This window comes from Girardinichthys multiradiatus, chromosome 11 (genome assembly GCF_021462225.1).
Source record: "Girardinichthys multiradiatus isolate DD_20200921_A chromosome 11, DD_fGirMul_XY1, whole genome shotgun sequence".
Lineage (NCBI taxonomy): Eukaryota > Metazoa > Chordata > Actinopteri > Cyprinodontiformes > Goodeidae > Girardinichthys > Girardinichthys multiradiatus.
In genome coordinates, this window is record NC_061804.1 from 18280228 (window position 1) to 18306656 (window position 26429).

Sequence of the window (26429 nt, forward strand, 5' to 3'; positions counted from 1 at the left end):
ATGGATAACAGCCTGCAGTCATGACTCAAATCTCTGTCTCAAATCATGAGGAATCCCAGCCCATTCTTCTATTGTCTTCAGGAGGTAGTTCTCTACCAGCAGTGATGTATGTTTTTGGCCATTGTCATAAAGACAAATGTTTAACTTTTAAAATCTGCACACATTCTTCTCTCTTCTTGATTCCTTCCACCTTGAGGAGATTGCCAGTTCCAGATGCAGTGACGTGTCCCTAAAGCATAATACTCCCACCACCATGTTTCACTGTAAAGACAGGATGCCTCCCTCTTCTTTAAAAAAAAAAATATAAAAAAGAAAAAGAAAAAAAATAAACAAAAAGAGTTAATGTTTTCAAAATGCAAATAGTATTTAAGATCTGCTAATTTCTTGCCCTGGTAAAAAAAACAACATGGGATTTTTTTTTTTCAAACATAAATAGTTTTTATAGTATAGTATATAATCATTATGCACCGAACTGCTGTGGAGAGAAGAACAAAGAAATAAAAATGACCATGACTGTAAAAAGAACAATATTAGTGTTTATTCAAGGGCCTAAATTAATGACTTTTTTAACCAAAAAATGTTAAACTTCAGTTCCATAGTACTTAGCCTCACTCAAAACTGTATTACAAAAGACATGGTTCATCAAAAATATATCAACATATTCTCAGATTACCAGGTCTAGAGGAGGAACAAGTAGCACATTTATAATATCAGATTCAGTGCGGAAAGGATATTTTTATATTTTTACCTATGTCTATTGCAGTACTTTTGTGTTTGGCATACAGCAGAATTTTTTAATTCTTTAAGATTCATCCTATTAAATCGGCTATTTGGATCAAAATATTGAGTCAAGACAGGGTAGGGCTGGGTAACCCGCACAACTGAAATTATACGTAAGGTAGTTCAAAGTAAATTACTGGAAAATAAAGAAACAAATGAAAGAAAATTACAATAAAAACAAAAAAGTACTTGAAAATATGAATGCTCATACCACCCTGAATTTATTTGTCATTTTTTTATTTCTTTGCTGTATAACTATGTAAGAATATAAAGCGAGATAGTGCTTCTGCCCCCGAAGACAACTTCGCCTTTTAATATCTGGCAGTTACTCAGTATTAGTGTGTGGTTCTGACTGTGCAATAACAGTTTAAAGGTGGGGAACACTCCCGCTAAATCCTGACTTGTTGATGATAAAAGAGTCAATAGAAAAAAAATTATTAGCTCATAATAGGAGGAAAACTGTATCATGCAAATTTCAGACAAACAGCTAAGACATGATTAAAAATGTTTCACTAGACAGTCATTAAAATAATCTTGTGTTGGACTGCTTTTTTATTCTCATGCTTTTAGAGTAAAAGGGTAAAACAACAAGTATCATGTACCATATGGAACCCGGCCTGCATAGGCTAATAAATATAATCTGTTTGTGCCCACTAGTGTATCACTCTCACTTTTATTTCACTTATAAACACAAAAACACTGTAAGAAGCAAAGCAGTCATTGTTGTCAATAGATCCTTGCATTTGGGAATGGCCTGCTGGCTCCATCCCTCTCTGTCTGTGCCAGATCAGCTGGGTCTGGTGATGAATCATTGATGACTAGTTCCAACAGCTTAATGGCCTCTAATGTTCTGTAATGATCCCCCGTCAACGCCACGCGCACGGCCTTAATGGATCCAATACCATGGGGACTTCTGCGGGTTGGACTCCAATAGCTTGGCCTTTGTCCGTGGAGCGGCGCACAACAGGAAGTGCGAATAGCCATGAGCACACGGCCGCGGAGGAGCTCCATGGGTGCAGCATGGCTTTTCCTCTCCGTCGATCAACCTCAGGTAGGGCCAGAAGCGAAAACTGAGAAACTGAGAAATCTGAAGTGTTGTCATAAAGATGAATGGATATCATCTGGATTTCAAGGACAAGTTATTATTCTTGGGTTTAAGGTTCTGTGTTTTTATTTGTAAGTTATAGCTGTCAAACTGTTCTTAAATACTTAACTAAGTTTAACTACCATAATTGAAAAACCTTCATGTTTAGGCGGTATATACGGGATAAAACCTGTGTTTTTTGCTTGGAAAAAGTCTTGAAGAGCTGTCCTTGGTGCTGAAATTGCGCAGGACGCACCCTTTATCCTGACTGTGAAGGATTCTACTGTATGTGCTGTACACATACTGTGCATATGGAAACACTCATGTAAACTGTGAATTATATAAACTGTACTGTTGATTGTAAATATTTTTTTTAAAGTTTGTTTTATTTTTGCATTGAGAATGATCTATTCATTTTAGGAATTTAAGCCTAAAACTGCATCTTTCCTCTAGGCTCATAGGGAAAAACCTTTTACCTCTAATAAAAGTTATTATTGAGCTAAACTAATACAGATTCCTGTGATAAAAAGTAAATTATTGATTAATTTGGTTATTTGTTGATTATTGCCACAATTTCCCTGAAAAGCCAAATTCTTTGCACTTGGACTAATGTCTTTAATACCTTATTGCTATAATCTATCTAATTCAATTCAAGTTTATTTATATAGCGCCAATTCACAACACATGTTGTCTCAAGGTAATTCACAAAAGTCAGGTACATACATTCCAATTAATCCTAATCATTGAACAGTGCAGTCAGATTCAGTTATTTATTCAAATTGGATAAAATAAATATCTATCTATCTATCTATCTATCTATCTATCTATCTATCTATCTATCTATCTATCTATCTATCTATCTATCTATCTATCTATCTATCTATCTATCTATCTGTCTGTCTGTCTGTCTGTCTGTCTGTCTGTCTGTCTGTCTGTCTGTCTGTCTGTCTGTCTGTCTGTCTGTCTGTCTGTCTGTCTGTCTGTCTGTCTGTCTGTCTGTCTGTCTGTCTGTCTGTCTGTCTGTCTGTCTGTCTGTCTGTCTGTCTGTCTGTCTGTCTGTCTGTCTAATGATGTCTATTTTATACAGCCTTAACTCGTTTCACATTCTGTTTGATTTAAAAGTTAAAGTTGTTGAGCCAACAATGAATTCTAAAAAGCAGTAGTTTGTATTTACAGTCTAGAGTTTATCAAAGTGATGCTAAGAGCACAGAGGATTTGTACCATCTTTAAACAACTGCAATATCTAAATTTTCATCACAGTTTAGGATAATGCTGTTTTATCAACCTCTAAGTCATTGCCATGTGTTAACTAGAATATTTTAATCTTGTCTTGTAGAAGTTCAAATGTTCTTAGGGCTCCCTAAGCAGCTGCATGTACTGTTTATGCTTTGGGCGGGCTCTGACAAATGCCCTTATCCATCGTCTTTGGTACAACTATGAAAACCATCAGTAGGAGGCACTGTAAAACTCTAAACAAACATAAAAGTTTCTGACTTGCGAACGAAACTGGTTGAATAACAGTTAATTGATTATTTTTGTTTTCTCGTCTTATCTTTGGATTAGGGGATCGGTAGTTCTTTGCTTGCTTTTGTTTAGCAGCTTTTAGTAACATTTCACTTTGTCATCAGCTAGAAACAGAACTGATGAACTGGTTGGTGTTAGTGCTGTTCAGAATCACCTTGTGTCTGATTTGTTATCAATGCTCTTAATTTAATATATTTCCAGTGATTTGCAAAAGCACTCCCATTTTCTTACATTACAACCACAACTTTCAAAGTATTTTATTTAAATATTTGATATACTAACAAAACATAGTGCCTAATTGTTTATGTAAGGACAATAATATATGGTTTTTACCAAATCAACGTATTAACAACTTATAAAACAAAAAATTATGATGTGCATTTGCATTTAGCCTCCCTAAATCAATACAATGTAGAACCACTTTTTGCTGTTATTACATCTACCAGTCTTTGGAGATTGCATAGTGTGTCTGTTTTATTAGCTGTCTGGTAAGTATTGACACAGATTCTCAATTAGATTTAGGTCTGGGCCATTTCAACATATGAATAGGCATTTATTTAAACCATTCCATTCGAGCTCTGGCTGTATGTTTTGGCTCATTGTAAACCTTAGTGCCAGTCTCAAGTATTTTGTAGCATCTAACAGGTGTTCATCTATAGTATGACCCTGTACTCAGCTCCAACCATCCTCCCATTAACTGTGAGCACCTTTTCTGTCCCTGCTGAAGAAGACCATACCATAATATGCAGTACCCACCATATTTCATGGTAAACTAAAGAGCGGACAATGCCTTTCTTTCAGCTTTCTTTGGATTCAACAAACTTGTATATCTCTCACAAAGGTCAGATTTTTGGAGTGCATTGTCAATGGATGTTGTGTCAATAGATCCCACCCCCACACACACCATTGAGGTGTGGATTTCTGCAGCTCCTTCAAAGTTACAATAGGCCTCTTAACAGCTCGTCTCTTTAATGCACTTGTTTCCTCTTTTCTATAACCACACTAAATGTTTTAGTTTTAAATATATTGCACTCAGTGGTCGAAGAGAGACTGCTTCAATAACAATTTGTGATGTGTGTTCTTGGTTACTTGGAATGTAGATAAACACTATAGAGCATACGGCAATAAAAAATACATTACGTTTCACGGCCTATTTGTGTAATGACCACCATTTAGTGACACGCTTCAGATTTCTACCAACTTACATTTAGATTACTTTCCACAACTACTAAAGAGCAAGAACCAGTTGTATTCTATAGTTTAGAATGGTTAGGAAACAATGTTTGCACAAATGTGGATTAAAGGTACAGTGAAGACTGTTTTTACCTTCCTATTTTAAAGTTGTAGACATAGCTTTCTATCAGTGTCCATCACGTTTTTCAACTTGTAATTCTTTTCTACGGAAGGTAGTAGATCATGTAATTTACCCCTTACAATCTTTGCTTGATGATTTCCAGCATCTATTCCTTTAAGAAGAACATGTATTGGCTTCTATTTAGCCTCTTAACCTTGGCTGTTAGACTATTAGTCCCTTGTCCACCACCCCCTCTCCATGTTTTGGGGTGCTCGCTCTGCTCCATCCTAGCTGTATCCGGCTAAAACAGTTGTGCATCTGTTTTCCTGTGGGGGCCGCCTGTAGGCAGTAGACATGCGTGAAGTGGCTGATTGCTGCTCTGTGCTTGTCTCCACTCAAGTGCTAATGCAAAGGAAATGTCTACAAAATGGCACACCTCATCTAATCTGAATTGCTCACTCTGTTATTCACCTCCTTCTAGCTGCTGCGTTTCAGCAGTGGTAAACCTCTGCACCAAAAGGTAGTTAGAGGCATCTCCTCTTTGTTTTAAAGATACTATCCAGTGGTGTGTTTTTTTAACTAATAATTGTACTCTGCCAATGAAAACAGAGCAGGGTAATGAAGTATGGATTTTCTATGCAGGACTTCACAAAATTCACAATATTTTCAAAAATGCATCACAAAATAACAAATTCTGATTTTTGTGTATTTTGGTCAGTGACTTGCCATTCCAGTGTGTCCTGCTCATATTGACTCCTGCAGGTTTTATTTAGTGATGAGAACGAATGAAAAAATAACCGAATTTTATATTGGCTTTGCAATTAATTCATCTTAATTAGGCGTATTTTATCAGGTAGCCATATTTAACAGAATACGTTTTTAACCCAAATTAATGCACTTGAAGATATACACAAACTTAAACAGTCATGTCAGACAAAGAATTACTTTGTTCGGGTTCTGAACCAGGCCTGCATGGCACAGTTGGTAGTGCTGTTGCCTTGCAGCAAGAAGGTCCTGGGCTCGACTTTTTATAAAACTCAGAAGTGCATGAGTTTATATTACACACTAAAAATGCAGGAAGCTCTTAGCTTTTATGCATTAAATGACAAAATTGATTGCTTATTATTTAAACTGACGACCACGCATTAGAGCCAATGGTGGGAAATTGGCTGATTTCAATATCTGGCTTGGTGCAAATATTTGCAATCATTCTTTACATTTTCACTTTCTTTACAAAGTGCCTTCACATTAATATGATTCTTCCTTATCCATTCCATCTCTCTCCTGTCTCTTGCATCCATCATTCACTTTTAAATCCTATTTGCGGGTTCATTTTTGCTTCTTTCTCACTCAGCCACACTCAGTATCTCATTTTCTCCCTCAACCCCTCCTCTTCTATTATTCCTCCTCTCATTCATTCACTCAGTCTCGCCTCTCCCTCTTGTTTTTCTTGTATATTCTCCTCCTCATATATTACACCCCCCTCCGTTCTCCGAACACCCAGCCCTTCTGTCTAGCCCTGCCTATCACAGATCAGTGGAACATGTAAATATCATGCCACGTGGGGTGCAGGGCTACAGGTGTCCTATATCTGACAGCTTCCAGAACCCCCTCCTCACCCCATCCCCTTCACCCCCTCCTCTCCCTATGCATGCCCCCACCGCCCCCTTCATCGCTCCTCTTCCTCTGAGTGGGCTGGGCTGCAGCAGTTTTATGAACGGCACGGCAGCATCATGATCCCCTTCCAGCCGATCGCGCCCCAAGTTGTTTCATTGATAAACATTGCGGCTGCTGCATTTCTGTCACGGACGGCGTCGTGGTGCGGAGTGTCTCCGTGGAGAGGAGCAGGAGAAGAGGACCAGAGAAGGCAGCAGCTGCAGTGATCATCAACAACAACACAGCCGGCGCCGTTCACACCAGTTTAGAAGCTGTTGATTCGCCACTTGGACTCGAAGTGGATCTTTACGCAGCCTCTGCTCTCCTTCCACGTTCTCTCGGGACACTTGGGGGGGGGGAAAAATCACCTGAGCGGGTTGTCAGACAGCTTTTGCCACTCAAGACCCCCCACCTCCCTCCCTGGGGGATGGGAGGCGTCGTCGTTAAGGTTCAGGCACTGGAACATTTATGCATCTACTTCCATGAGGCGTCCGGACGCGCCGATGGAGGATTCTGGATGTTTTCCCCCCCAAAAAAACCCACGGAAATCTGCGAGCATTCACCGGCCCGGTGTGTGATGCGAACTGAGTCGTGGGTGGCATAGAACCCCTCACTTTTAGCCCTCTCTTCACACACATACACACACACCCCTACCGGCTTGTCTGCGAACACTCCCTCCAGCCGGGACGCACAGCCTCGTTTCACGCAGCCGGGGTGAGCAGCATGTCCCGCGCAGCGGCCATCGCCAGCTCCCTGATCCGCCAGAAGCGGCAGGCGAGGGAGCGGGAGAAGGCGAACGCCTGCCGCGGCAGCAGCAGCCCGAGCAACAGCAAGGGCGCCAACGAGAAGCCGAGCAAGCTTAATGTGTTCTCTCGAGTTAAATTGTTTGGATCGAGGAAGAAGAGGAAGAGAAGGCGACCACCAGGTTTGAGGGAGGGAGGGGGAAAGAAAGAACCAGCCATCATCATCAACACCATCACCATCCAACTCCATTTTTTCTTCATCACCAAGGCAGGGTCATCATCTCTTCAATTGTCACCATCTAGATGGCTATGGTGTTATTGAGGTTGAAATGTACAGCCTGCATTTATTTAACTTTATTCCGTCCCACTGTGAAGTCCTGTAGCAGCAGGTGTCTGCAAACATCTTGCAAAACAGAAGACTGAGGCTCTGTCACGTGACATCACTTCATATTCATCTGATTTTAATAAAAGCAGCAAAGACTGTCGATATTAACACTTCCTGCCTCTTGGAGTCATGGCTTTGACATGAACAAATAGATTTAATGTTTCCTTTTCTCGTCTCTCCTTTCTTTCAGAGCCCCAGCTAAAGGGCATAGTGACCAGGCTTTCCAGTCGGCAGGGCTTCCAGCTACAGATGCAGCCAGATGGCACCATCGATGGAACCAAGGATGAGGACAGCACCTATGGTAAGACAGCATCCAATTTCACACCTTGTCTCGAATACATGCCAATGTTTTTTTCTTCTCACCAAGCAAGGAAAACAGAAAAATACTTTGTAGTACTTCTCTAAAACGTATTTTTTCCATGTACAAAAACGGGAAATAAGGTGAGATTTGTAGTTTAGTATATTCTGATGTATTACCTTTACAAAACATTATTGTATTAAGTAAAGTTTTGAAATATTTAAGTATTAATCAGATTAGTATGCTAATTAAAGTGTGCTATTTTGTTATAACTTTATATCTAGTAGTATACACTTTTAGTACATTGGCTAGTATAAATATAATTGAAAATTCAAATACATTAAAATTCAATTATTTTTTTAATAGTATATATATTAGTATTACATGTTGTTCTTCCTCAAGTGGAATATTTTTTCAGTGGAAGGACTTCTGGAATTAAATGCGGAGGGTCAGAGGATGCAGGGAGTTTTGTTAGGAATAACCTTGAGAAATGGGAGCTTTGTCCTGCTGCCACATGTTTCTAAGGGATAGGGCTAAGGGATCTGAGGTTTCAGCCCTGAAAATCAGAGATTCTTCAGGGGAAGAAGAATCAGAGGCGAAGGAGCTGTGTTTACACAAACAAATATAAATATTTTTCGCTGTTAACACATTGCAATGGCACAATAACAATACAATTTCTAGTTTGAACATTTTTATTATCTGTAGGTATTTTTGTTAATCAGCATCACAAACAAAAACATTTTTTTTCAATAAAATATTTTACCATACCCATTTTTACCAATACAAATGTGTAGTTTGATGTATTTTAATTTACTGCAATAGTAAAAAAACAAAGGTATAAACTCAACCTTTTAAACTTTTGACAGTGTATTAGAGGCCAAGTGATTAAACTAGGCAAACAGAACACATCAAGATAAGAACATCCATCCATCTATTGTCTACACCTGCTTATCCTTACAGGATCGCATGGGTGCTGGTGCCTATCTCCAGTGATCATTGGGCGAGAGGCAGGGTAAACCCTGGACAGGTCTCCAGTCTGTCACAGGGCACCACAGAGACAAACAGAAGGAACAACCATACACAGAAACACTCATACCGAAGGGTAATTTAGAGTGACTAATTAACCACACATTCAGCCAGAGAACCCACCTATGCATGTAGAGAACATGCAAACTAGATCATTTCTAACATGGAAGCTCTGCCTTCTAGCAAGCTGGACCTGTGCATTAGTGCCATTGCTAGACAAGCTAAAGCAAGGTTCTAACTTGAATTCTTGCTGCAATAGAGCGCTTTCTCAAATACAATAGCCCTTTTCATAGCCTCTAGAGTCAAGTAACATAAAGAAAAACGCATACCCTATTTTGTGCTCTCCATAGTTATAGCATGGATTTAACTTCACACAATTGAAGAGTATTGCATCATGGTAAAAGTTTGGTATCTAGCAAACACTATCTCCAATTTAATTTAGCACCTTTATAAGCACTTTGGGGTTAGCATCTAACTCTGGTTAAATCCAATTTAAAGATTAACGTCACTCTATGGAAACGCTGTTGGATCCTGAACATTTAATTCAGGGAGTCGCTCAACATGTCAAATGCTCATTTAATTAGTAAGATGGAGCACGTTTTTTCTTCCAAATGTCAGATGTCAGCGCTATCTGTGAAATCTATCCATGCTGGTTAAATTAATTGACTAAGCATAAACAGAAAACATGGCATGGTTTTCCAATTTCAGAAATAATGACAGAAATGGGGCTGCACCAGAAAAACGTTCTCCTTCACCTCTTCTGTTGCATTTTCCCTCCTCCTTCACATGAACGCATGCATACATACAAAATTATTAGATTGATACAGCTAAATTCAATTTTGTTGGTGTTTTTAAGATGACAATCTTGTCTTCTTGTGCAAAGTTGATTTGGCAGCATCTTGCATTTATCTGCTGCTTCTCGGGCCACTAACTGCTGAGCACAAATGAAAACACAGGGAAGCGTTTGCTTTAAATAAATGATTCTATGCAGTATACATCATGTAAATGCCTACATGAACCCGGTCACCCATGTTAGGGGTTTGGAAAGATTATCCCTGTAATCCAAGTCTCCAAACAACTGCAGTCATTAAAAAGAACATGGTTGGCTGGTTGATTGTAATTAAATAAAGGCTCCACACACAAAAAGCGAGAAATAATCATATCCCTTCGACAGCTTCTCTTACTGTAGTGACTTTTCAATATGAATGGAAGATATCACAAATAAATACTGCTGACAGTATTTATAGTGCCTGTTAGTTTACCTATGTAAACAGGGATGTGAGTGTCAAATTAATTTTGGACTTTTAATAAAACAACATTTTACCAGGGTTAAGTGATTATACATTAGACAACTTCAATAAATAAAAAAAACCAAACACTCAGGTGCACAAGTTTAAATTTCATGAATATTTTGCTATTATGCATACATTATGCATACATTTGTATATGTCCCTTTGTCTTGTTCTGTGAGGACTCGAATGCAGAGAAGCAGGCAGGTAGGTAGGCAGAAATATGAATGAAACTAAACTGAACTAAAACGAAACTCAAGTTCAGCAGGAACTGGAAGCAAAACCGGTACAAAATGGAGAGCGAGAACCAGAAGGTTCTCACACTGAACTGAGACAAACCAGAGATATATACATGCTCTGAGAAAGGTTACTGAAGCAAGGAACAGGTTAGACTGATTAAATGAGTGGAAGCAGCTGGGAGACAGGAGGCTAGAGGCAACTCAGGACACCCTTATCAAGTTGCAGAACAAAAATAGATGGGTTTATAGCAATTACCAAACTTCTGACATAATTCTGGCTGATTTTTTTTACTTATCTTCTTATAAGAAATAAGCGAGCTCAATTAAATGAGTGGGTTTCCTGCCATGGACTTTCAAACTTCAGAAGAGAGTCTCCACTTTTTCGATAGGTCAATCCTAAAGTTTCATTTACATATGCCTGCTTTATCCATTTTAAAACCTAGTTATACTGTTTGTTGGGATCATAGTTAAACCATCTAGCTTGATTTCATGTAAAGATGAATTATGTAGAGGTAGTCAACCTTCTTTGTTATGCCACTGACTTTAAAGCTATTTATTAACTTCTCCATTTTTCCTGTTCTTGTGGCCGGATAACTTCTAATCAGAAGGCAATGGTTTCTGCTTAGTGGTACTGATTTTCTTTCTTGGTTTGATGTAAGAATCACTTCATCATGGACACTGGTGTTCGAGCACCTTTCAGTTTATAATGGCTCTAGCCTTGGTGGTTCCTGGGTTTTCCCTAAACATCATAAAAAAAATCTTCCTTCGTATGAAGGTGACAGCTTGGGTCAGATGGCTAAAACATCAACATAGTTTGATGTTCCCACAGGCTCCAGTCTTGCAACTGCAAACCATTCTGATTTTAAGAAAGGGGAATACTATTATATTTATGTTTATGCATTTGGCAGATGATTTGATCCAAAGCAACTCATAGATAAGGATATAACAATGCAGTTAATATCAAAGTGAACAACAAGCTACTTAGAAGGAAGACCACTAGTCAGGTTCCGTCAGAGGTGACGGGTGACTGTCCTACAAAGTGATATTTATTTTTGATGTAAATCTGTGAATTGTAGGTAGTATGACTTTAACACGTGGACACAGTGACCTTTTTACACCAAAGTACAGCCATCTCTATAACCCAGGTACCCCCTTGCTGTCAGCATCACACATAGATATCGGCAGCTCAGGACCCAGAGCTTTGGGGTGTTTCAGAGAAGCCCGGCTCATCAGTCTACCTCAACATACTTTCTCTACGTCTCATTAGCCTCTTGTTAAAATGAATACAGGAAATCATCAAACCTTAATCACGCCCCTCTGTCTTCATAATTGCCTATGGAATAATCTAGCACTGCATGAAACTATTGAGTTACCAGAAAAGCAGATCACACTTTGACCAAACCTTTTCATTTGATGAATTTTGCAGCGATGAAGTATGTAGCTCAGCCTTTGTGAATGGAGATAAGGTTAAAAGAGCCATGGAAGATGGCTAACTGTTCTCTACTACATCTATCATTGCCATAAGTGGGGCATTTTAAACCTATCACCAAAAACATTAAACAAATTTGACGCAAAAATCTCTTTCAATTTATGTTTTATAGTATAGTTACTTTAACTCATTAAATCTGATGTACTAACTGGTTTATTTACTTTATCTGAATGCATTCAGCTGAACTGTATTGGTATTAATTGGAATGAGTTGATTTTGAAATCACCTGGATTGAATTCAGCTGCATGTGTTTAAATTTCAGTCTTATTCTTATACCTTGAATTGTAACTGAAATGCACCCAAACCGAATGAACTGAACATATTTGATCCTTTTATTGTGATTAGATATTTTTCTATTTTTCTATTGTGCCCAGTGATGAGTATCGGCTCTACATAAATAAACTAAACTGAATCTCCATGATATAATGCCTGCCTGGGAAAAAGCTGCATCTCAGCTTTCTCTTGCATTTTGCTTTGAGACTAAACCTAAACATTACTGCAGACCAATCACACCTCCCACTCAGCAGCAGCACTCCCCTGGAAATGCAGCCCCTTACTCTAAGAGATAGCAGTGGTGCTGCAAAAATCTACTTAGGAGTGGCTCAAATCACATAGAGAGTTCATGGTGTTTTCCAAGTTCCCAAAATACCAATCTGATGTCATATCAACAATAGGTGGATGCTCAGAAAAAATGGCGTCATACTCAATAATAAGTGGGAGGTCGTAACTTCATGGCTGAATGGTGTTCATTGACATGGATGATTTCCCTATGGAATTACACTGCAACCATTCCAGAGTTACAGCTGTTTTGCCCAAATTTGTAGTGATTTTTTTCAAATAGTATTATTGTTTTAAATAGGTATAAAATCAACAGATGGGGATATAGCACTCACAATAAAAAGGCCAGAAACGCTATTCTTGTATTCAAGTTAATTATTTTGCAGTCACTTCCAACATGTCTAAAATGGCTTTTAAATAACTTATTAATAGATTGAAGCATGTGTTTGTAATGTGGCAAAATCTGAAAAAGTTCAAGGGGTATGAATATTTGCAAGGCCATGTACCGGCTGATTAACATAAGTATATTTCATATTCTTTATATCAAAGAAAACAGCTTTCTCTCCTTTTTTGTAATATGTTTTACAAACTTTGTTGGCCATACCTACCTATTTTCTTGCATATATTGTCCAGGAAGCTAAATGGTTTGTGCCATTCAGTGGCGGCTGTGCCTGACTGAACTTTCAAAATAGCTTCTCTGTGGCAAAATGGAAGTGCCATTATGTCAGTGATATTGATGAGGATCGTTCTCTGCTTTCCTCCCTCTGAACATCTATTTGTTTTCTCTGTGTCTGTGTTGTTTGTTTGGCTCTTTGTGCAGCCGTGTTCAACCTGATCCCTGTGGGGCTCCGTGTGGTGGCCATCCAGGGTGTCCAGACCAAACTCTACCTGGCAATGAACAACGAAGGCTTTCTCTACACCTCTGTAGGACACTAAAAAAGGCACGACTCATGACTAATATACTAAATCTCTGTCACATTGAGTAATGAAGCAAAAGCTTCCACTGATTCTTGCGCCATTGTCACATCAGCACCTTAGTGACACACCATCTGAGCCTAACTTATATGTCTGTTGATATTCTTCTAAGGATTGATTTCTTCTGCTCACCCTCTTGTTTATACGCCTTTGGTCATTCTTGATGAAAAGATTTCTCCTGAAATTTGTCCTCATGTCGTTTCTAGCTCGACACACACAAAACTCGGCAGTGCTGCGTTTATTTAATCAGACAGGCCAGAAGGTTGGAGTTGGCTGCCGGGCTGTGCTTCGAGCACCTCGTTTTAGCTCTTCAGTGCTGGTGGTGGGTGGTGTGGAAGCAATAACAAGAAGAACCAACAAAACACACACAAACACACACAGACATAGTTCTAGCAATCTGTACAAGCAAAGCTACAAGACCAAGTGATGAAAACTGACAAAGAGGAAATAAAATAAAAACGATGCCCACCTCCGCTTTTGCAATCAGGTATACTAGCGCAATATCTGGTCCATCATATTCTCTGTGCTTTCTGCTGTTTTTCTAACCTCTGTCATAACACTGATATCACTTGTTCCATCTTCTACCTTGATATAAAAAAAAACAGAACACAGCACATTCTTCTGCTTTTCACACCAGGGCTGTTCAGATGTCTTGCAGCACAAGCCTAATCAACATTCTTGCTGTATTAACACATGTGAGTAAGAAACAGCGTCCTTTCTATATCTTCTTGTTTCCCTCAGCAACCTGGCCACCATCTTTCCCAGTGGGCTGGTTGGTATTCAAGGGAGTAGCTGGTTGCTATGGAGACCCAGGAATAAGGAAATGCAAATGTCAGCTGTCCTAAGTTGGCGCAGCTTGTTTCTTTGCGACCACAGCCCGGCCGAGATAATGATTCTTAATGCAGAGCGCCTGATGGATGAAAGGAGGAACTGATTAGAAAGTTTTTTAAACAGAACTGCTGTTACAAAGCGCATGTGTTTTGTATCTTTGCTCTCTTGCTGCACCTAACACTTCCACCTTTTTACATCCGCTAAATCACCCCGCTGCACTTTTCTTAAGCAATTTGTTCTAATATACTTCACATTCTCCACTCAGGAACATTTTACCCCGGAGTGTAAGTTCAAGGAGTCAGTGTTTGAGAACTACTACGTCACCTACTCATCTATGCTGTACCGACAGCAGCAGTCAGGCCGGGCGTGGTACTTGGGACTCAACAAGGAGGGAGCAATCATGAAGGGAAACCATGTAAAGAAGAACAAGGCCGCCGCACACTTCTTACCGAAACCACTCAAAGGTAGGAGTGCACAAAGGTTTTGAAAAATGCTCCTGTTCTGCTTATTTAAAAGCATATTTAATTGTAGTGTCTGCTATACAGTGTTGGTGAGAAGATAAATACACTGATCATGGACATGAAAGGACACAACATCCTCTGTGATTTTTAAAACCAATAATTGGGTGTACAAGTTTGAATTTATGAGACCTATCAGAAAACAGCCAAAAAAAGATTGTGGTTTCTCTGCAGCATGTTAATACCCATATAACAGTATTGTGATCTGCATTTTGTCTCAGTGGCGTAGGAAGAAACACTACCTTAGATAAATATCATCATCCAGCAGTGTCATCCTACGTATTTAAAACTGAAACACATAATTTGATTACAAACTAAGCCAGGCTGCAACAGATTCTTTGGCCCTGTTGGAAAATTCTCCAGCATGAACACTACTGCACTTGCATTTCATATGTTAGCCACTACTGGAGCATTTAAAAAACTGCTACTCTAATATTGCAGCAATGACCCAATAGTTATAATACACAATGTCTTGGAACACTATGCAGACACTCTGTCTTCACTGATAAAGATTCGCTCAATTTGGGATGCCAGACGCTTGAATCTGAAACGGACAGCATGACCCACTTTCTGGTTAATTAGGCTAATAATTATTTGGCCACTTGAGGGCGCTCATAGAGCATCAAAATTCAGTCGGCAGTTAATTTTGAAAAAAACAAAAACAAGATGGCGATGCCATGGCAAAAGCAACGTACCGTGTCCTCATACAGCAGAACATTGGGAGCCTTGATGCCAATGGACATGCACTATTCAGAACAGGAGTGCATCAAAGAGACACATATACATTAGAGATTTCCTCATGGTTTGACCTAACAGACGTTTTTCCAGTATGTCAACATACATGGCAGGATAGGAAACAGTGAGACAGCAGCCTAAGAGACATTTAACTAGATGTTAGTAGAGGTGTATGCATATAATTCTACTTGTATGGAATGAGGAAAATTCCCAATATATTGACATATGAGTAGTTAATTCTTGTTCTTAAAAACATTGAATTTGCATGTCATCATTTAACCCTGTAAAAACAAAGTCCTTCCATATATTGATGCCCACAATGAGTGTATGGTAAACGTCTCGCAGGCACTTAATGTCCTTTAAAGGTAAAAATTCACATTATTGTATACATCCTGTACACTAGTGTGGCAAGTCTTATGACGTCTTTGAAGTGCTCTGTTTTGGTTTTATTTTAGTCTTTTTATAGGTCCTCAATTTTAAAAATCTGCACTGACTGGTCAGCCATTTGTTTAGAAAATGGTGTAATAAGAGGCAGCTGTTCAGTCCTTGCTTAAGAAGTGCCAAGCTAGGCACATGCTGATGCATAATAGTGAGAGAAGAAAAATCTGGTGTGCTATTAAAGCATTTCATGCAGTTCAGAAGCAGAGTCTTGAGTGGCGGAAAATTACTCCCTTGCTGTGGCCTTTGTGACTTTGAAGAACACCAAAGAGAAAACTTAACTTAAAAAGCATAAAATGGAATCCTAACATCAGAAATAAAATCAAGTCTTTTTCCCTAATGAAAAAAATCCCCTGAAAATGCATTATTTTCATTCTTTATTTACTTTATTGTTTTAACTTTATTGTACAACACAATGTAAGCTTTGAGCAGCGATTTAACATATTTGACCGATTTTCACATGAATCTGTTGCTGTTCCTTTGAAGATAGCCCTAAGTCTGATAAAGAGAAAAACAGTTGATGTTTGTATTGGTTTAATTCAATTTGCAGCTTATACAACTGTAACGTGGAAAGGCGTGATTTTTTTAGAACAAACACAAGGTACGGTAATTAACCTTTTCCCTCAAGATGGCCTAATGTAACATTATGAATGTTCATGATAAAATATATTAACATATTTACAGATATGAAAGTTACAAAAAGCTGATTACTTATAGGTCTTAAAACATGTTTGGATTACATTTTCAAATATGTACTAAAAAATATGCAATTTTCAAAGTAAATATAAAGAATCATCATTTAATATGGTGGAATAACCCAAAGCAAACTCTTGAATTGGCCTAAGGTCATATGGCTTAAATGCAAGTCTCTCTGCTTTTTTCCTGGCAGTTTGATAAGTAAGGATTTTTGAAGAAAACACTGCAAAAACATACATCCAGGAGGACAAAGTAACAACTAGGATGTTTAACTTTGGCTTGAAGTTGTTTCTGCTTAAACTACTTCATTTATTAAAACATTTCCAACCAAGTCAGTTTTGAAAGTTATAGACTCAACCAGAGCAAAATTGTAGTAAGTTTTGTATTTTAATTAGTTCATTTCATTCTCTCATAGATCAGTTGATAGATTGGCCTCATAAGATTAGCCCTGATCAGTACAAGATTTTTAATATGCTGAAAGAGAAAATGGGTTAACAGTGATCTTATTTTTTGACTGATAACAGTAGAAAATGTGTTCCAAACAAGGTTGTCCAGCTTTGCATGCATTGTAGAAGTAGTGGCTATCTGCTCTCCTCTATCAGACACTTGACGCATCAGTGACAGTGGTAAATCTCGGAGTTTGTTCAGGCAGACATACTTATTTATACTTATATTTAATTGGATCTGCATTAAAGAAAAACTTAAAGGTTTTTATCTCCTACAGTGCAGATCAGTGACTCATAACTAAACGTAACTTTCATCCTTGGGTTAGTACTGATTCTGTTTAGCCCACTGTAGCCTCTGATCAACTGTTAGCGGGGGGGGGGGGGGGGTTCTTGTTCAGATATTTTGCTTGCTTCAGTTTGAGTATGTCAGTTGTTATTTTGGTGTATTTTTAAGGCCATTTGCTTTCTGTCTTCCATTGTCTTCCACAGCTCAGGGCCCCTAACTATTAGAAGATGGCAATGAAAAAAAAACATGCACTGGGACTGGTGGTGGCAATGAATAAAGCATTCAGTTCACAGCTTCCAAGATAGTGTTATGTTAAAGGGCTATTTACCTATTATTAAAAGCTCCAGTCTTCATTTGATCGTTTCTATTTCAATATTTAACATGTAGTTGAGTAAACAGGGTGTAGCCTTGCAATGCTTGCTCATGGCATTAGTCCCAAACATAATGTAGTCCTGCTACATTGCTAAAGGGACCGCAAGCTACCAGGAAATTACATGTATTGTGTTTCATAACAAAGATTTTTGGCCAGGTCAAAAATCGAATGTGTCGAGTCACTGTTTATCACAATGCCCATACATGTGACAACTGCCACCAAGAGTAGCAGCAACCTAAGTAATAGCTACGACCTAACCAAAAATCATAATTTCCTACACTATTTTTTAAACTACAAAAACAAGAAAAAGACATATCTTCTCTCTTTCAGCCTGAATGAACAGCAGACATCTCCTGACCAACAAAGGAAATACAGTTTCTTTCTAAATACACTCTAAGCCCCAAACTATTCCTACTGCTTCTAGATAAAGGTTTAAAATTTTCTTTAAATTTTACAGCCCAATGTTTCTAATATTAGCATTTTGGAGTGGCCAAGCCAGAGTCCCGGGATGAATCTGATTCAGAATCTGTGGTGGGAGCTAAAGATTAGGGTGATGTGAAGGAGGCCTTCTAACCTCAAATGCTCTGAGCTCATCGCAGTCTATCTGTCTGTCAATAATATATCTAAAAACAGCCACTGGCTATATGTTGCTCTTTTAGCAAAATTCATGCTCCAAATGTTGGAGGCAGCTTAAAGGAAACTACTTTCATACACTCGAATTACTTGTTCTAAGGAGTTTTATAATCCTTTTTCCATTGTCTCCGGCTGACAGCTCTCTTGTTAAGGCCCATGTTTCCTGTCAATCAGCCGGCTGAAAATGCTCATAAAAGTCTGCAAGCGTTCTCTCTTCACTGTGGAATCATTCAGTAATATTCAGTTTATTCGCACAGCACCAATTCACAAATGTTTCACCAAACGTCATCTCAAGGCACTTTACAAGATGAACAGATCCAATTTATATACAGAAGTAAATACAGTAGTTGAATCAATTCAATTCATAAAGATTATGTGCAAACTACCATATTTTGGAAATGTAAAAAATCATTAAAACTCTTTTTAAAAATTGTATTCAAAACATCAATTACTCCTTAATTTTTAAGGGATATTTTACAAAGCCAAAGTATAATGTCTAAATATATATATATTTTATTATATTAGTAATTTACATGTTTTTTCTTAATCAAAATTAAACAGTTGAAGAAACATGCTCCAAATGCAGTTATTCCACATTTCTTTTAGCCTGGGGTTCTAATCAATATTACTGTGTGATCAACAGATCCAATAACTATTAAATGACTAACAGCTACTGTCAGTAATGGACCCTTACTGAGCTAAGGACTTCAGTGTTTAGCATTTGCCTGCTTGTCTGCTTGACTTGCAAATGCTTCTGATTTGTTTGGATGCCTGCTTCTGTACACAGCAGGCAGCAGCTTCTAATGGCAAAGCTCTAAAAGCAAGTCAAGTAGCTCTAAAAAGCTCCTTGACTTACCAGATGCACCAGGTTAGCGTAAGAGTGGTAAATTTCCCTTGGGAATCAGCGGAGAGCAAAACAAAGCTGAAAATGAATTGGCTATGGGATTTGCATCATTAAATGGACGCAAACCTGACTCAAAACAAGTGCTAAGGCTGCTTCTGATCTGCTTGTTTGTTAATCAGCAACTGTTTACTAATTGATTATTTAATAAAGTTATTGTTTCTTTGTTAATTTCTTACATTATTGTCAATTAATTACAGGAAAAATCTTAATTTATTGCACTCAAATGCATTGGACAGCTCAAACCTATCATTAAGGAGGAACTGAAGCACACTAAATGCACCGACTAAACATGGCTTGCGCACTTGTGAATGCGACTTGAGGTGTAAAGTGCTCCGAGTGGTCGATAAGACCAGAAAAGGGTTATGTAAATGCATGCATGAGTGGTACAGTAACCGAGTCAATAATTAATGTGTGTGTTTGTGTGTGTGTTTGTGTAGTGGCTATGTACAAGGAACCCTCCCTCCATGACCTGACAGAACTCTCACGTTCCGGCAGCGGGACGCCGACCAAGAGCCGCAGCGCTTCGGCCCTGCTCAACGGTGGAGGGAAGACGCCCAGCAATGATGACCTATCCTAGCCTCTTGACCTCCTCACTGATGCTTTCAAACACAGGCACTTATCCCAACAGGAACAAACACTCACCCCCAAACACACAGATCTCAGGCCAACATTCCCATTACTTCAGAGAGGTAGGAGGCGATGAGGTCAAAAAGCAGGAAGAACAAGTTCTTTCTCTTTTGAGAGCTCACTGTGACTGACTGTGATGTAGATAAATCAAAGACAATCAATCCTTTCCGGCTCTGCTGCCCCTGGCAACGGGAACGTGACTTGTGGATCTCTTTCCTCCAACCCAAACACAACACTACAGAAGAGGGAGAGATAAAGAACGGACAGACAAGTTCAGTCAGTCACACAGTACGTTCAACAGACTGTTACAGAGAACCAAAGAGTTTAAGTATTATCTAACTGGGTATGAAAGAGGCCAGAGAGTTACACAGAGTTACAAAAGTGAGGAGGACAGTCTTTATCTATAGGTGCATATCAATAAATTTGAAATCAGAAAATTTATTTTTCAATTCAAAATGTGAAACTCCTATCATACAGATTCTTTACACAAAGGCACATATTTATGGGGTTTTATTTTAGTTACAACTTGACTTAGAGCTAATTAACAATCACAAAATTCAATTTCTTAGTTAATTAGGATGTCACGAGAACAATTAAAAAAGGATTTATAAAAGTTATCCCTATTGCTTGAGCATCTTTTTCCACCTCCCTTTTTCCTTCCACTCAATTTTACTGTAACATACTTGGATACAGGTCTCTTTGAATAACTAACTTCTTTAGCAATTTCTCTTTGTGGCTTAACTTCTTTGTGGAAGGCATCAGCTACTGTCTGCTGGACAACTGTCAAGTCAGCTCCATTATTGTTTGGCCATATGCATGGCAATAACAAAACATTTCTCTATTAATTAATTCAATTTCTTTTTTTTTTTGCCAGACAGTCATTGACATCCTCCATAACAAGGGTAAACCAATAAAAAGTTATTGAGAAAGAAGCAGGCTCTTCGGAATGTTGTATCTGAGCGTATTATTGGAAGGTTGAGTGAAAGGAAAAAATGTGGTAGATAAGGCTGAACAAGCAAAAGGGAACACTAATATAATATCCTTATTGTGGGAATAACTGAATTTTGGATTTTCTTAAGCTGTAAGCAATATTTCACCCTATGTGCAATGAATCTATTATTGAAATGCACCTGTATTCTACTGTATGTTATGTTTACACACAGCTCATAGGGTTAAGTCATAATTTCAAAAATGACGGATGTATTCCTTGTAAGCTTATGAGGATTTATATGTTTGCATGCATGTGCGCCTGTGTGTGTGTGTGTGTGTGTGTGTGTGTGTGTGTGTGTGTGTGTGTGCATGTGTGTGTGTATGAACGGTGTTTGCAGTTGGCATGTGTGAGTGCGCACGTATGTGTCTTTTACCTTTTTAAGGTCTGATGGAAATAGATGAACCTCCCGAGGGCTTCAGCAGGTCACAATTAAGGTTTACTGTATATGCTTCCATGCTCACTTGTTACAGGTGACGCTGTTGTTTATCCTTCTGTTGGTAGCTGTCGTCCTTTGCTGTTTGTTTGTTTGTTGTTGCATGGACGCTCGTGGACCTCTGCTCAGTAGCAGCATGCCGAAGGTACCCCTGGCCTTTTTTTCTTTTTTTACATGTTAACGACCACAAGTGAACACTAGTGAGCCAATAGTGTGATGCCAGAACACTAGTGAACCAATGTGAGGGTGTTAGATCACTACTGGACCAATAGTATTGCACCAGTGTGGACCAATGGTGTTTAACCAGAACTTTGTTAAACCAACGGGAGCACAGATTAACTTCATATTTTTGTTCCTGCTGTGGACAAACTAGAAATGCACTAAATAAACTTTGTAAAGAAGCAAACTGTTTTTGTCTATTTTTCATGTACACCTAGTTAATATAAACGTTGTTTGTGATTAAAACGTTGCTGGGCGCCCTGCTGGTTCTGCACCGTGGGTCCAGGGGTGTTTTGGGCTTGCCGTTGGTGTGCCCTCTTTTGCGTGGTGTATTCTTGTTGCGGGTGTTGCACTGGGCTAGCTGGTTGGCTCTTTTTGTAGCAGTGGGGCTGTTTTCTTGGTTGCTGCTGCATGCGTCCAGCTGGTACCTCTTCGTTGGGGCTTGGCATCTTCTTTGGTCGGAAGCCAGGTGTCGGGGCTCGGGGTTTGAGGCTTTGGGCTTTTCCTGGATGTTGGACCCAGTTCTGGTTAGTTTTTGGGGCTTGGTGGTGTTGCAGCCATTGGCCCTGGTGTGGATGTGCCAGTGCCTCCCTTCCTTGGTGGATCTCGGTGAATGGGGGTGCCTGGGAGAGCATTTTGCCCCCCACTCCTTCCCATCCCCAGGTATCTTCCTCATCCACTCCATCACACTACCGCTCATACAGGGCCTTGGGGTGCAGGGCGGGTCTTCCTTCTCAGAGGTCCCATGGTGGCCTGGGCTCCACATTTATTGTATAACTTACTTATAACATTCTCACTTATAACATTTACATGTGGGGCCTTGGAGGTGGGCATACTTAATGGCATTCAGAGAGGGATCTATTTAATTAGCCTCATCTCTGGTGCCTACGCCGACCTCTAAATGGTAAATTGCATGTAGACATTAAGGGTTCTGGGTGGGGGGGGCGTGCTGGTACCAGCTGCTGTCTGGTGAGGAGGTGGCTGCTCCATCTAGTGCTGGAGGCCAAGGGAAGGAGCCGTCTGGTCTGGATTTGGGCTTTGGCTGGGCATCAGACGTATCGGGTCTCCCTGGGTCATTTGGATTTTTTTGGATTTTGGTTCCTGGTTTCTGGGCCTGGTCTGATGACTAGGGTGGCTGCTGGGTTCCAGGCGGAGGGGTGGGGCAACTGGGCAGTGTGCGGCAGAGATTAGTGGTGTGCAGCGGTGGGGGTGGGGGGTGCATGGGCAACATGCTTGGGTGCCTCTAGATTTGTGGTGTGGGGTTGGTGGGGTGCCCTGGTGATTGGGTGGGCTCGACAGTATGCTGCACTGCTCACTGTCAGGTTCATAGAAGAGGATGCCGCAGAGGGGTGGTGGGGGGTTGCGTCCCTTTTCGGATGTGGAGTTGCCAGCATTTGGATTGGTCGTGCGGTGACGGTGGAGCTAAGCTGGTTGGCGGTTCTCACTGAGTTGACGTTGCAGTAGCGGTGATGTTGTGTACTTGTGTGTTGATGGTGGCATTGTGGGGGCCGTTGGCCCCAGGTGCATGAAGCCTTCCAGGGCCCGTTTGGCAGGTGAGTTGATCCCATCTTGGTGTGGGGTTGGACGTCTGGTGTAGGTGTGGGGCACAATGGTGTCTGCTCAGTTGCACTTGCGTGCGGGGGTTGCTTGTATCTTCATCACCTTTTCGGTGTCTCTGCCTGTCGGTGCATTGGTGGTGCTCTGTGTCCAGGTGTGTCCCGGTTCACTTACAGTGAACAGGGAGTTGCTTGGTGGGGCCTGGGCCCCCTTGTTCTGTCGGCCTCTGCTGGGGTGTGGTGTGCCCTTGGGCCTCAGATCTCTGGATCTGGATCTGCTCCAGTGTAGCCGGGTGCTGGCAGGGCCTGTGGGCTTGTCGCTGCAGCTCCCTAGGGCTACAGCAGTGGCAGAGTGGTTCCCCCAGGGCTCACTGCTCTTCTCTGGCAGAGTGGGGGTAGTCCTGGTGGTGGGCCTCCCAGGGCCCCCTTGCTCTGGGGACCTTTTGGATGTCTGTGGCTCCGATCTCCTCCATCTCTGCTTGGGCTGTGGTATGACCACTGTTGTCCTCATCCCCCAGCTTTGGAATGTTTCTTCTCTTAAAGAGAAGTTTCTGCATAAGATTTGTTTCGTATTCCAGTTGATTTGTAATAAAGCTTTTTGTATAAATCAAGTGCCAGGGACATGCACAGAGAGACTCTAGATGGTGCTATAGAGCACCTACCCTTTTTTCGTCTGGGCAAAAAAAGTGCCCCACTGAATCAATTTATTATTTTTTTTTTTACAGTGTATAATGTGTGGCCCAAGATAACATTTCTGAATTTAAAGGCCTATAATACCAGTGCCCCACGTTTTTGTAATTTTGCATGACAATCCCTCCCCCTAACCCACAAAGGTGACGTGCCCTGTCTCGTGTGTCTCTCAACGGGGACGGGCTGCGCACAGAGCGGAAAGGTGTACACGTACTGGTGCAGCAGGTTAATACCTCCTCTCTCCTCTCCTCCGCCGTCAGACAGAGCCCTGCCCTGCCGACAGGCAGGCTAAAATTCCAGATAACAAACAAAAGGAGTGCATTTGTTTCCTAAACCTCAGATGAAAAAGTTAAAACTTCACTTGACTCAATTTGATCTATACAGACCAGGCCAATCAATGGCATACCTTAACCTGCTATGTCTACTATGGCCGCCACCAGGCACCAATAGAATGTTTACAATTTAGTCTTAGATTAAATTTAAAGAGAAACATATATTCAAGAGTATCTCATAGATGTAGTTACTACACTTGCTATAATGGTCCCTGCTGACTTCTATTTCACTCATGTTTTTTATTGCAAATATAGTAGACAAGTTTAATATTTCATTTAAATTCATATAAGCCCAAATGTGCTGGGTAACATTACAATTCATACATATACAATTTCCTTAAATAAAGTTCAGTAAATGTGGAGCATGTAGGCTAAGTTGTATTTTCTATTTCTGTGTGCGTAAAAATGATGATGTGATCAGAGTATTTTAATATGTAAATAGACATCTTGTTATCAACTCTCAGGATTTGTAGTTATTTTCACTAAGAATAATTTCTCTCATATATCACACTGGCTACATGCAGAAGTATAGACCATTCTTCTTATAATCATATTATCTGCTGCTGGTTTCATTTTGACTAAAAATTTTATAACTCTTTTTCTGGTTATATTTGATTTACACTGTAGAATAATCACTGGTTACTCAAATTTCTGAGGATAACTCATTTAGTGTGACCTACCTGGTAAATTTGGAAGGGTAACCTGCTTTGCTACAAGATAAGGTTATATGATGCAGAAGATGTTTTGTAATAATAGTACAGAAAGATATTGTCAAGACAAACATGTTGTGCTCGTTGTGTAAAAAGAAAAAGAACTGAGGCAAATGTAAGTTTCAAATTTGACTCAGAAAGTTCAAGTAAAAGCCTGGTTGTGAGTCAGTAATCTTACTTTTAATCAGTCTATGATCATTTTGTTGCTTTATTAATCTTAAGAATTTTGTAAAATGCACTTAAAATGCATCCTTATTATGAGTTAATATTTTTTCCCGGGTGGTAATTTCCCTAGATCCTACAGGACTGCTTGTTTTGTGGGTGCTTACTAATACATAAAGTAAGATTTTGAAAATTGTGCAGGAAGCTCAATAGAAAATCTTTCCCAGTGCACCAAATTGTCTAGGGCTGATTTTGTTGTGAAGAAAGTCTCATCTTGTACCTTTTTAAAAGGGCTTAGTCATGTACTGTGACAATAAAAAAACAAAGTATATGCCAAGCGTTTGTCCTGATAGTGTTTTTTAGTCCTTTTAGAGTCTGAAAATATTTTTTTGCACTTGGTTCGATCAGCAGAAATAAACATTGGTGTGCGAAACTCTGCTGGCAGTACCGCAGAACTAAACACCAATAATGAACACCAACGCTCATATTGTATTCCCAGCACTACTCCTGTCTTATGCCTCTTGGCATCAAATATTTATTTGTGCCTTTTTGCATTTGATCTCTGACTTTTCCTTTTTCTGTTTTCACCATTTATATAAACTGTATACCTATAGGTGTATATTCATGATGTGCAAGCTGTGTCTGTAATAAATCTTACACTACAAAGGCAGCCAACAGGTCTATGTGCCACACAAGGTGCCCTTTTTTTCCACTTGAGCACCTGCCCCCCAAAATGTTTGTGTACGCTACTGTCAACTAAGGCATTATAGCGAAAGCCATTTTACTCCACTTGTGAAGTAAATCTGTTGGGCTTCTGCTTTGCACTCAGACACCTACACTGCCGGACAGAACACGTAAAAAATAAAAAGAAATGCTTGGCATTTGGTATAGAATTAAAAGCCTGATTTGGACCCTGCGAACATCTATAATATATGGAATCATTATTATTATTATTGTACTGTTTAAATGTATTTAGAAGGTAGGCATCTATTTGTTATTTTTCCTCTATTTTTGTGGCACCTTGTAGGAACTGCTCTCTAAATTTCCAATTACTATGTACAATGACAATAAAGACATTCTTCAGGCATTCATTCATTCATATCTGTACACAAAGGTCATTGAAGGTTTGTTGTATATTCATACCACCCTCAAAGAATAACAGTTAAAATAAATAATTAAAACCCCTGGATTAATGTTATTTATGCCAATTATGAGTGGGTGCACACTTTTGACTAGAAGCTAATTAGACATTAAGAGCACCAAGTTGTTCAATTAATGGTTTTATTTCAATTGCAGTGATGAGACAAGAAAATACTTTTCTGAAAAAAGTTGCAGTTATTGTGAATTTCTCCCTTAGAAGAAAGATAGAGCAGGAGAAACGCAAGCTTTCTGTCTTAAAATTACAAGTTCTGAATATGTAATATGTTTGCAGAATAAAATATAAGGCAGATTGCGAGGCACTCCTACCTCCCATGATGTCCTTTCTAAAAGAAATTGAGGTCTACGACT

At 39.6% G+C, this 26429-nt stretch overlaps 1 protein-coding gene across 2 annotated transcripts; it reads left to right on the forward strand.

Annotated features, from left to right (window-relative positions):
- On the forward strand, window positions 1–26007 carry fgf13b (fibroblast growth factor 13b). Of its 2 annotated transcripts, none has more exons than XM_047379676.1 (5): window positions 1–1831; window positions 7657–7767; window positions 13186–13289; window positions 14437–14635; window positions 19638–26007. In XM_047379676.1, exons 1-5 carry the CDS (start codon window positions 1636–1638, stop codon window positions 19775–19777), a joined length of 750 nt encoding a protein of 249 aa, XP_047235632.1. In that variant the 5' UTR covers window positions 1–1635; the 3' UTR covers window positions 19778–26007. The 2 variants fall into 2 exon arrangements, with proteins under 2 accessions (XP_047235632.1, XP_047235631.1); XM_047379675.1 differs by lacking the exon at window positions 1–1831 and adding an exon at window positions 6370–7263.
- Window positions 26008–26429: the final 422 nt, after the last annotated feature.